The sequence below is a fragment of the Eleutherodactylus coqui genome, chromosome 1, assembly GCF_035609145.1.
Source record: "Eleutherodactylus coqui strain aEleCoq1 chromosome 1, aEleCoq1.hap1, whole genome shotgun sequence".
Classification (NCBI taxonomy): domain Eukaryota; kingdom Metazoa; phylum Chordata; class Amphibia; order Anura; family Eleutherodactylidae; genus Eleutherodactylus; species Eleutherodactylus coqui.
The window spans coordinates 217,684,157-217,697,722 of NC_089837.1; the positions used below are offsets into that span (position 1 = coordinate 217,684,157).

Here is a 13,566-nt window from a genome sequence, read left to right on the forward strand (position 1 = left end):
AGGTAGTTCCTAAGTCCCTTTCTCATTTCTCTATCCGAGGAGGATTGTAAAAGCAAGCCTCTGCATAAATGTGTTACCCGTCTTTTCTGACGTGTGGGGAGAGCTAGATATGTCTCAAACCACAGGGAATCTCTGAGTTTATTGTGACAGGTCTTACAAAATCTACTCAAGGAGCTACAGAGAACCGCCCTAACCAGGACATACAGGCAATAACTCAGGATGAATGTATTGAGGTGCTCTTCATCGAATGTTCCAGTGTCTTTTTATGACATGGTGAATGGTTAGGTCTTTGAGTCTTGCCCATGGGTCTACTATACCCAACTATCTATTGGCTGAAATGGAGGGAATCAAGGATGCAAGGGTCACTGGTGGCAATGATGAGTGGCTTGATGACTCTTGGAATAGCGTCCTCAACACTTTAATAGTGCCTTTTGTGATTGGGCTCAATGTCATAGACTTTCTCAGGTAGAACTCATTTGACCAAAGAAGTATTTGTTTGTCATGTCCAAGTAGGGTTTATTCTAGGTGGATATCCAGTGAATCCACCCGAAAGATCCATATTGCAATATGAATCGCTTTATAATATAAGAGTACATTTGGTAAGCCAATCCCTCCTTCTTGTCTTTTTTGTGTTAGATATGAGAATTCAGCATGCTTTGTACGTGTCCCAGATAAACTTCCTGAAGAGTTGATGCATCTGGGAAAAGAAAAAAATAGGCACATCTATTGGGACTGTTTGTAGGATAGAGATAATATAGGGCAGGATATAGATAGCCAATTGATTTTTCCTACCCATCCAAAAAATGAACAGGAGGTTAAGTTGTTGAAGCTGGGTCCTTTAAGAGAATAGTAGTACTATTAAGGCTATTTCCATACAGGGCAAAATTAACTGGACATACCTTAAAAGTTAAGATCCAGGATAAAGGAATCTCACAAGACAATTAGATTCAAGGAATTTTCAGATAGATATGGATAACTAAACAAGATAATACTAGCCGACTAATATATACTGGAGGACTAGTTACATAATGAATTGGGGGGAAAAAATCACTTGCGTGGTTCAATTATTTCATGATCCAATGAATGACTGATACCATATACCACCATGAGAAAATGTAGAAAGAAATATATCAACTGAAGATTGCCTAGAACTAGTTCAATTAAGATCTGTTTCTATCTGTGTCATGGGTCGACGGGCGCGACAGGGTCGTGATATAATGTGGGAACGGACTGGCGGCACAGTATCAGTCCAAGTTATGTTATGACACTTTTTAGGTTGTATGTTTGTTATCCCTTAGGCCTTAGTCAGACGGGCGTTTTTAGCCGCGATTTGCGCATGCGCATGCATCCGGCGATTTTTATAAAACCATTGCTTTGCAATGGTATCGGACACATGAGCGCTTTTTATGCGCTCGTCTGATAAATTATAGCACAGAAATCGCAGATCGCACCTATCTGCGATCTGCGATTCCTGTTCTCTTCTCTATATGCGCTTAATGGGGCCGGCGGCAGCAGCGCCGACCCCATTGAGAACATATAGAAGACAAATCATTCTTCTCTGCCACAGCTGTAACAGCTGTGACAGAGAAGAACGATGTTTGCCGATTGAATTCAATGGAGCCGGCAATACAGCCGCTCCATTGAAAGCAATGGGCTGCCGGCGTGCGCGGGGTGAATTGTCGGGAAGGGGTTAAATATATAAGCCCTTCCCTGCAATTCATCCTAAAATGTGTTAAAATAAAAAAAAATTGTATACTCACCTTTCCGCTGCAGCCGGAGTCCAGCCGCGGCCGCTGTCAGTTCTCCTGAACTGCTTCTCTGCACTATTCAGCCGGCGGGGCTTTAAAATCCCCGCTTGCTGAATGATCTGCCTCTGATTAGTCACAGCCCTGACCAATCAGAGGCAGGTTTCACTCACACACCCATTCATGAATTCATGAATGGGTGAGTGACTGCTGCCTCTCAGCGCTGAGCCAATCAGGGGCAGGTCTGACTCACATCCATTCATGAATTCATGAATGGGTGTGAGTGAGACATGCCTCTGATTGGCTCAGCGCTGAGCCAATCAGTGGGCAGGTCTGACTCACACCCCCTTCACACCCACTGCAGGACGGCCGCGCGGAGCTCCGGCTGCCGGGAGAAGGTGAGTATATATATATTTTTTATTTTTACACATTTTAGGATGAATTGCAGGGAAGGGCTTATATATTTAAGCCCTTCCCGACAATTCATCCTGGGCTCGCCCGCAGCGCATTGCTTTAAATGGAGCCGTCTCTATTGCCGTCTCCATTGAATGCAATGCGCTGGACAGCTCCGGCCCGTTTCTAATGAAACGTGGCTAGGAGCAGATTTTCGGGCGATTTGCGGGCGACTTACGCGCACCGGTCGCGCGATTTGTGGATCCGCATCCGTCATGCGATCCGCAAATCGCGTGAAAAAACGCCAGTGTGACTAAGGCCTTAGGGTTCCCTTGTCATTGCTAAAGGGTCATTGGGAGTCATATGTTGAGATTCCATTAGGTGGTTTGTGTTTTCCCTGGCTGTCCAATCTACTAGGGAGGGGTTTTATTTATTTCCAGTCGCCGCTCTCAGAAGTTGTTAATTATTCATCTCTTGTTGGTGAAGTTGGTCTGGTCCATATTTGCCTTGGTGCAGCCATCCTGGTTAAATAAAGTAGCTGGTGAATGTATTGATTTATTGGTGTTGCTTCTCCCATTGTTCCTGCTGTCTATAGTTGTTACCAACTGTTAATAGACATTCTCTGTTTCCATCTAGGGTCAGGGCAATTGACCCAGGTTCGGGACGTGGGGCTGGCCTTGTCACAGTAATCGCCTCACTTCAGACAGGGGTTTTTCCTCTTCTGGCTGTTAGAGTTAGATTTCCCATTTCCGCCTTGTTGTGTTTGGTGGTGGTTCTTGTGTTATGAGTGGGACCTACTGGTGTTTATTTGTTCCTTGTCCTCTTGTCCCTGCTGGGCGTGGTGTGTTTACGCTTAGCAGGGATGTAACACTATACTGTACAGCATCTGTCTTACAATGGGATATCAATGATACACAGCTGATCCATTAACTTAAAATTGGGTACATCATTCATCTGTCATAGTGAGTTTCCTCACCCATGCAGTGCTGCTCTTTCTCCAAAGTGAGCCTCCAAAACAAGTCAGACTAAAGCCTCATTGGTTTATATAAATGTAGTTTGTCACAGTCATACACTTATAGAGGTGTTTTACTGATGTTTGTTTGGTTTTTTTTGCTATATTTTAGATTAGGTTCTGTGACTATTGAGGTTGCTGAGAGATCCTCATCCAGTGGACGCACAGCTTTCGATGTAGAGATATGTCAGTGCCCTTCTGGATACAGTGGTACATCTTGTGAAGTAAGTTTTAAGTTAATCATCAACGTATCAGTTGCATAAATGTTCAAAAGTTATAGCAGCAGACATTGGGAAAATATTTCATTATGGATCGACCTACTGAAGGTTCTTTACTCTTACAAGTGAATTTTATACACTTTTCTATGCGTAACCGATCTGGTCAAATTGTTGCCAAATAAAAAGGACTTTACTATATTATATAATTACAATATTTAAGATACAAAAATAGTTATTTTGGACCGCAGCGTTTTCAGTATAAAGAGACACAATGGGGCAGATTCACAAATGTACATGTACTAGAACTGTGGCTTAAAATGCGGCACATTTATTTTCTATTTTAGTCACTTTTTTGTGCCTTCCTAGACACTTTTCCAAATTGCGTAAAAAGGGGGCATGGCTTTGTCAAGACAAAAACTGTGCCTCCAGATTTATTAATGCCATGCTACAGTTTTCAGACACAAAAAGCTGATTTAAAGTAAACCACAAAGTAGATGGTATAAAAAAGGGAAGAGAGTCTAACATGCCCCAAATTTATCACACAGCGAGCCACAACTGCGATAAATTTGACACATCTTCTGACTGCCTTGTCTGAATTTAAACTGAATAACTATTAGACAGCATTAAAAATCTGCCCCAATGGTTTTCCTTTTCTTTTCTTTTTAATTATTGGCTACTTTAGCGTACAATAGTTATACATGTTACTATAGTGTATAAAATCTGGAAATATCTCTGTATCATTCATTGCACTTATTTCTTAATAAAAATGTAATAGAAATAATGAAAATCATAACACTACTAATTAGAACACTTACTTTTATAGTTCATAAAGCAGTTGAGGTAAATCTATTTTCAGAGATAGCAGTCTGATGTACACTATTATGTAGTATTGATGCAGTCCTCCAATAGGAAACATGTACGGTACATCATATACTTATGCATAAAATCATTGCCTTGATCTACTGCTATTGGAGAACATGATGGCATGAAGTACTACTTATGCTCCTTGTATAACAGCATTTACTAACATAACCAAACACATCAATAATTATTAGTACTGACTAGTACTTAATATAATGCAGGAAATTGTAGGGGCGGCCTAATTATCTTTACAGATGTGATTTTCCTTTATATTCTTTTCAGTATGCTTTATTTCTTATAAGGTTGTTCTACTTATTCTCTTTCTACCTACTCTTCCTTTTTTTTCTCTCTGCACTATCTCAGAAGAAAGTTGAAGCTTATGCTCCATTTAGCCTACAACTTAAAGGTGATGGTAAGGTCAGTTGGAATGCACAGCATGCGCGTTTATCACTGGAAAGAGGAATAGTGTGACTTTAATTTTAGTCTTTGCTGCCAATTTTCCTCCAAGTCGAAGAGAGCACACAGTGTTCCTCTAAAACAAACTCTTTCTCCTTTGCAGTCTTGTTCACCAGGACACAGACGGGTTAATGGCACCCTATTTGGTGGGAAGTGTGAGCCATGTCGATGCTTTGGGCACTCAGACTCATGTGATGATATTACCGGATTCTGCAAAGTAAGTATTGTTCATTCTTTATCTACAAAACAGAAGTTGTGAAAGTTGCCAGTTGGATAACTTTGGTTTAAAGAAAATGTTTTAAAATCTAAGTCATAATGTTCACTATTAATTCTTTACTTTTAATAGCTTTACTTTTAATCCAATCATACGAGCAAAATTCCTCATCTATATATATAAAATTGTATGTCTGCGTGTCTGTCTGTCAGTCTGTGTGTTTGTCCTTTATGCGCTACTACACCATTTATCCGATCGCCATGAAACTTTGGGAAGTTGCTGAGTACACTCCTGGGAAGATTATAGGCATAGTAAAACTATCCTACGATAAATGGCGCGCGTGCGAGCGTCGTCGACAGTTGCGCCCCCCCCCCACGTAGATCGTTTGATTTCCATCACTGCCACTAATTCTCTCACTTCGCGATGTCATAGAAACTTGACATTTGGCACGAGCATTGATTATGTCATAAATAGGAAAAGTTAATAGGTCCCAACTCAATTATTCAATTCTAAGCGCCAAAGAATTAGCGTCCAAATTTTACGTATGGGATCTAATTCTCTCACTTCCCAATGTCATGAAAACTTGAAATTTGGCACGGGCATTGAATATGTCATAAATAGGAAATGCTAATGGGTCCCAACTCGATTATTCAATTCTATGCGCCAAAGAATTAGCGTCCAAATTTTACGTATGGAATGTAATTTTCTCACATAGAAACATGAAATTTGGTACGGGCATTGAATATGTCATAAATAGGAAATGCTAATGGGTCCCAACTCCATTATTCAATTCTATGCGCAAAAGAATTAGCGTCAAAATTTTACGTACGGAATGTATTTTTCTCACTTTCCAGTGTCATAGAAACTTGAAATTTGGCACGGGCATTGAATATGTCATAAATAGGAAAAGCTAATGGGTCCCAACTCCATTATTCAATTTTATGCGCAAAAGAATTAGCGTCCAAATTTTACATACGGAATGTAATTTTCTCACATAGAAACTTGAAATTTGGCACGGGCATTGAATATGTCATAAATAGGAAAAGCTAATGGGTCCCAACTCGATTATTCAATTCTATGCGCAAAAGAAATAGCGTCCAAATTTTACGTACGGAATGTAATTTTCTCACATAGAAACATTAAATTTGGCACGAGCATTGAATATGTCATAAATAGGAAAAGCTAATGGGTCCCAACTCCATTATTCAATTCTATGCGCCAAAGAATTAGCGTCCAAATTTTACGTACAGAATCTAATTCTCTCACTTCCTGATATATATAAATGAATGTCTGTCTGTCTGTCTGTCTGTCCTTTATGCATTACTACACCATTCATCCAATTGCCATGAGACTTTGGGAAGTTGCTGAGTACACTCCTGGGAAGGTTACTGGCATAGTACATCTATCCTACGATAGGTGGCGCGCGTGCGAGCGTCGTCGACAGTTATGCCCCCCAGACAAAGATCGTTTGATTTCCATCTCAAGCACGAAAGCAAAAGGCATTACGAGCAACGGGATGAGTGTTCAACCACAAAATGATGCATCCGCCGAACGTTTCGCAAGACAATTGCTGGATATTGAGAATGCTGAGGTAAAATGAAAGCTGTGCTGTGATTGGTTGCTATTTCTTATACTGCTGAGGTAACATGAAAGCTGTGCTGTGATTGGTGGCTACTTCTTATACTACTGAGGTTGCATGAAAGCTGTGCTGCGATTCGTTGTTATATATTATACCATTAAGGTAACATGAAAGCTGCGTTGTGATTGGTTGCTATATATAATACCGCAGAGGTAACATGAAAGCTGCGCTGTGATTGGTTGCTATATATAATACCGCAGAGGTAACATGAAAGTTGCGCTGTGATTGGTTGCTATTTTGTATATTGCTGAGGCAGAATAAAAGTTGCGCTGTGATTGGTTGTTATTTCTCTTACTGCTGAGGTAACATGAAAGCTGCGCTGTGATTGGTTGTTATATATTATACCACTGAGGTAACATGAAAGCTGCGCTGTGATTGGTTGTTATCTAGATATATAAAAATGAATGAATGTATGTCTGTCTGTCTTCGCAGCAACGTGCGACGGGTAAGCTAGTTCCATATGAAATAACCATCCTTATGTTTTATGTACAGCTTGAACACTTTATTTATTGCTTGTAATCTACATCTACTTAACATCTGTTTGCACCTTGTATTTTAGCTGGGGAGCTCATCAGAAATTCTGATGACACCTGCAGATGAATGGGTTCTTTTTTGGGAAACACTGACCTGGTCACCTCTATGATTATTAGTGACTGTTTGTGGAAGTGGTGGATAAAATATCGATACACTTTTATGTTGGCTATTAATCTAAGCAGATTGTTCAATGTTGACGTGGCAGGCAGAGGGATCTCTGTCCTCTATACTTGTATTTGCCAATATAATCAGCTTTATTGTGTCATCCAATTATAATAGCTTTATTCACACACTACACCACTGAATATTTGACAGTATAAGTTAAGCTTATAGTGGTGTTACATTAGTGGGGGCAAGTGATCAGCAGGGCCGGCATGAACGTTACCATGGATAGGGAACACCAGGTGAAACAACCAGAGATTTACACCTCTTCCTATCTTCTACAAAGAAAGATGACCAAGGACCTACCTAAGTGGGGACATCGTCCCAATAAAGGTAGGCCCAATGGTCTTTGGATCTGGTCCCTTACTGCCCCTAGGAACATACGCACCCAGGCTAGGATGTATACACATGCCACCACTGACAGGGACAACTGAGAGTAAGAAGACACAGAGCCATAATCACACCATACAGCAGCCAAATACACAAACACTAGTAGCTGATGTTAATGCTCTAAATGCCAAGTATTAGTTGACATTTTGGCCAAGTATGGAAGCTAATGCGCCATGTCACGACTCATGGCTATACCACTAGTCCCTACACTAACCAGGAGTGCATCAAAATAACCAAACAAAACACAAAACACAAACCTTTCTTGCAGCCACCACACATAGAATCTGTTCATGCAACATGCAGAGAGAGAATGAGAACAGATAAATCTGAACACAACACCTGGGAAGACACCCTATATGTGTACTGACCTAGAGTGATTGGCTGACTGGAGACACACAAAGGCCCAGCCAGCGCAGTCCCCCACACCTGGGCAGGAGAACTCCAGAGCACCTATAGAACCACAGGTCTCAAGAGACAGACATGACAAGTGGCTTGGGTTCTTTTTACAGCAGGGTCTATAATAGATACAGCAGATGTTGCGGGACTTATTAATTCATTAGGTTTATGAATTTCCAGCAGAATAAAGAAGTAAACTATCCTTTTCTGTCCTTAAAAGACCAACAAAATCTGCCCTCTTGTACATCTACTGTTATAAACAAGTAAAGCACCACATATTCTAGGTTCCATTCCATACTGTATTTACAGTAAATAGCGTATTATTATCATACACAAAAAAGCAGTACAGCGCGAGCACAAGATCACAGCTTGGCGTTCGTCTTAACACATTGGTAACCACCAAGGAACCTAGGATGACATTATATATCTGCATAAAATGCATGTGGAGCCTTGTGGCCTTTTGTAATTGATATATATATATATATATATATATATATCAATTACATATTATATATATTAATTACAAAAGGCCACAAGGCTCCACATGCATTTTATGCAGATATATAATGTCATCCTAGGTTCCTTGGTGGTTACCAATGTGTTATTAAGACGAACGCCAAGCTGTGATCTTGTGCTCGCGCTGTACTGCTTTTTTGTGTATGATAATAATACGCTATTTACTATATTTAATATATATATATATTGTTGTTATTAAGTTGTTACAAGTGCCAGTTAAGGTCTTTAGGCACAGCACCCATTTCGACCTTCAAATCTTCATATTTCGCACTTTTCTGGTGTTGCTTCTCATTGACCCTGCTGACACCAGGAATAGCAATACCAACAAGCCACATCCTTTTCTTTTCAATGATGGTTGATGGTCAGATTGGCCATGTTATGGACCAAGACTTTGTCTGTTTCTATACGGAAATCCCACAGTATTATTATCATTATTGCATTATATAGTATTTTGTCCATACTGGTTGGTGCCTAATTCTTGTACTATGTCTTAACAAAAGCAAACTGTCATGTATAGAATTTTTGGGTGTCTCAGTCATACATAAAATCTAAAGCAACCTGAAGCTTGCTATGTAATAGCAGGTAAATGATACAAAGCATTCAAAGTATGCCCATAGGCAATCCATAAGTCTAAGCCTTTCTTCTCTCAAACTCTCCAAGGCAATATAAACTTGGATTATCCTTTACTGAAGGCTGCGGGTTCAATCCCCGCTTAGCTCAGTTAGTCGGCTCAAGGTTGACTCAGCCTTCCATCCTTTCAAGGTTGGTAAAATGAGTACCCAGCTTGCTGGGGGGTTGGGGGGTAAAGGATGACTGGGGAAGGCAATGGCAAACTACCCCGCAAAAACAGTCTGCCAAGAAACCATAACGATGTGAAGTGTGATGTAAGGATATATTTCTTACACTTTTAGATGAACACAGTATTTCAGATTCTTAGTGAGAGACAAGATTGAAAGCAATGAAAGAAGCAAATGTATTTATTTTTTCATCACTGATCCTGAAATTATACTGGAATTGTCCAAAACTGTTACTTATTTTTTTACCATAAATAAATACAAATGGATAGCTGTGTTTTCCTTTTTTCATATCAGATAAATGAGATGATACTACAGTACATATTTATCTGTGTTTTTAGACTAGTATACAGGATATTCCTGTCTGTAATTTATCATATATAATTTTATGCATTCCATTTTATGCTCACTTTCTAAAATGACCATCAATAATTGTGCAATTAATCCAAAAAGAGGCTGAGCAAAAGAATATGCTTCTTCCCTAGGAATTTCATTGTATGACTTGCCCTGAATGTATAGTTGACCAATTAATTCAAGGACATTTCAGTGACACATTATCTGACATGGCGTGAAGCTTAAAACAGCATTTCTCATTTCATTAGTTTCTCAAAAGCACAAATTGAACCGCTGCCAAATTATCACACAGTCATGCTTTATCTTCCCTGTCGCCACTTTCTTCAGCTCCTGTTACTGTTTCATTTTGTGATTAATTTTACTTCCAACTAAGAAAAATTGTAATAGTAAAAAAGAGATTATAATTATGTAGCCTTAGAAATATACTGAAAGTAGAATATCTAGTACAGTTTTCTATTACAAAAATATGCCCTTCTTTAATTTTATTAGACAGCAAGCAATATACATAAAGTTGTATGGACACTATAGTTTATATCTCTACTGCAATCAAGGGATTGTACCACAATTACAAGTTACCCTCTATCATCAGGATAAGGGATAACTTGCTGATCAATGGGGGGTCTCTCCACTGAGACCCCAGGATCTTGAGAAAGAAACTACCGTGCCCCACTCGCCAGTCCCATTGCAAAAGGAATAGAATACTTGTGCGACCTGCACTCCATTCAGTCTCCTCATAAATGCAGAGGGTGAGACCCCCACGATCAGCAAGTTATCCCCTATCTGTGCACACCTTCCTGTGTGAAGACCTTAAGATGTGGAAATTTTCCTCCAGGTGAATACTACGAATGGTGACCGATGATCACAAGGCTGCGTACATGGCAAAGTGTCAGGCAATCTTAGCAAGTGATGAATGCTGCCTTCATTCCATCACTTATCACAATGCATGAGATGTGAATGCTGTTTTTCAATCCTGAAACCAAATAGCAATTGGCGCAATGGTAGCACACTAACTCACCTCCCCCAAAGAAATGTCAGGTTACCACCATTGCTGAGAAAATGCTGGTGGCCATGTTTTGGGACAACAAAGTTATTATGCTCACTCATTGTGTTCTAAAGGGCACTATGGTGATGGCTACATCCTATGAAGATGTTTAAACAGAGAAGTTCCTACTTGCAACCAAGAAGAATGGCTGGAAAAGGCTGCACATATGCTCTTCCATCAAGACAATGCTTCTGCTCATCAGGCGACCCTTATTCAGGGGTTTTTTCATGACAACAACTTGTTCATGTTCCTCATGCTCCCTACTCATGTGACCTTGCACCTAGCAATTTTTTACTTTTTCCAATGATGAAGGACGCTCTCCATACTCACACACTTTCCAGTCATGCCACTCTAGCACCAGTGGGCAAAACACACCCCTATAGAAGTGTTTGCAGCAGTCATGCAATCAGTTGTTAACATTGTTATAAATGTATACATCAAAACTTTTATCCCCGCTCTCCCCCGCCGCCCCTCAACGGCCCCCGAATCATTTCGGGCAAGCAGGCATGTACTCGAAAATGGCGATACTCACTCGAGTAATTTGCCTTAACGCGTACGCTCGCTCATCTCTAATTAATTAAAATTGAATACATGGATCTTCAAATCTTCTGTATAGATAGAGGTAGCATCCTAAAAACCAAATCTGATGCCGGGTTATACATTTCCATTCATATTCATATAATTTGCTATATCAGGTGTAAGCATTCGCATCTTTTTTTAAATAATGAAAAACGTTTGGTACCGTGTTAGCCAGTAGAGCAAAATGTGACTGTTCCCAGCAAGAGAAACCAAGTAATCTTGTAGGTATGATACCTTTTAATGACTAACAAAAATACATGATGTTATAGCGAGCTATCGAACCTCTCAGTGTCCTTCCTCTTGTAGAAATCAACTACTCCAATACACAGAGAAGGAAGGAAATGATCATGTATCTCTAGTAGTGATCTACAATTCACAGCTAGAGGTACTAAGGAAAACCGCAAAGAAACTCCATCATACCCTACACAAGGATGACCGTCTGAAAACCATATTCCCGGACACTCCCTTTCTGTGTTACAGGCAACCTCAAATTTGAGGAACTTTATAATCTGGAGTGCATTGCCCTCTGACACACAAAAAGGAACTTATCCCTGTAATGTAAGGAGCTGCAAGACCTGCTCACATGTACTGACCGTGGACAGGATACAAATTCTCAACACACAGCAGGACAACAAAATTCCGAGACCATTCACATGTTCCATGACCGATGTTGTGTACCTGATTCGGTGCAATAAATGTGCTGTTGGGGCCCTCTATGTTGGAGAAGCAGGACAAAAACTTAAAGCAAGGATGAGATCGCATCGCCACACAATTAAAGAGACAAAGGCATAATTACCTGTGGCCGAACACTTTTCTAGTCATGGACACAACATAGAACATATGAAAGTTCTTATACTTAAAAGCAATTTCAGATCATAAAGCCACAGAAGAATTTAGGAGTACAAACTTATAACAACTTTTGACACTTACAATAGAGGGTTAAATTCGTCTAGAGGATTCATGTGTGAATGGGAAATATAAGGCCTGGTGACCCGCTAATACTAATTCAGGGACCATAAAATCTTTACATCTTTATTAGAGGACCTTTTAAGTATGTTTTTATTTCTCTACTCATCCTATTGTAGTATCCTTTCAAGAACAAATTAATAACATCATGTCTGTGCCTTGTTATAAGTATGTGTGTGTATATATATGCGTGCCTCTTCGGATCTATTTCATTATGCCTAAGGATGAATCCTGAGAGATTCGAAAGCTTGCTATAACATCATGTATTTTTGTTAGCCATTAAAAGGTATCATATCTACAAGATTACTTGGTTTCTCTTTCTGAGTACAATCACCTTTTTTAGTTACATGTTTCATATACAAATAGCATTATGCTGATATATTGGCACTATAGATTCCTAAGATTACAGTGTAGGCATTAAGGGCCCATTAAAGATATATACTAACATAGTAACAGCTAAGCGAAATGTCAGGCTAGCCATGCTTCCTTGGATGCTGACATTACCTGTAGCTTTACTGTTTATATTTAACTCACTAGCTCTGTATCAATCTTGAATAACTTTTTAACTTGCTCTTTCCTGATGAGAAGCCTACATCATTCTTCCTCACCTTTGAAACTGGTTTAAAAATTGATGAAGTATGTTTTTGACTGCTGATAAAAGTCAGGATTCATCACTCCAGTGCCATCTAGTCATAAAACTAATTTACAGTGTGCATCTTGTTAGAACTTGAAAAGTTATTTGATCCATAAGTCTACCTTGCAGAAAAAGATTTTGTTCTAATCATTGTTAATAAAACATGGCTGTCTCTGTAACGATACCTTGGTATTTTCTGTAGGAGAAAAATATGCCAGGCTTGCTTGAAGACAGTTCTTTATTCACAAATATATAATGATCCTTAAGGTGTCATTCTGGCTGGTAAATAGAGGTGTCATAATGAGTTGTTACCCCCATCACCACTATAGTGATACAGACCTGTTCTGGATTGGCAAGGGTGTGAGACAGGGCTGCATATTGTCCCTATTTCTCTTCAACCTTTATGCTGAGGTGATCATGAGAAAATTAGACCTGGACTCACCCAACATTGGAGTGAAGATCGGAGGAAGGATCATCAATAGAGATGAGCGAGTATACTCGCTAAGGGCAATTGCTCGAGAGAGCATTGCCGTTAGCGAGTACCTGCCCGCTCGAGAGGAAAGGTTTGGGTGCTGGCGCGGGGGAGCGGTGAGTAGCGGCAGTCAGCTGGGGGGAACGGGGGGGAGAGAGCGAGAGAGAGATCTCCCCTCCGTTCCTCCCT

General features: G+C 40.0%; 1 protein-coding gene across 7 annotated transcripts in view; it reads left to right on the plus strand.

Annotated features, from left to right (window-relative positions):
* The window catches only part of LAMA2 (laminin subunit alpha 2), an 834,596-nt gene that overhangs the window by 415,711 nt on the left and 405,319 nt on the right, over positions 1–13,566 (plus strand). For all 7 annotated transcript variants that reach the window (XM_066605535.1, XM_066605537.1, XM_066605536.1 and 4 more), the window contains exons 15-16: positions 3,263–3,374; positions 4,789–4,902. In XM_066605535.1, coding sequence (XP_066461632.1) covers positions 3,263–3,374; positions 4,789–4,902 — 226 coding nt within the window. The remainder of the gene's footprint in view (positions 1–3,262; positions 3,375–4,788; positions 4,903–13,566) is intronic.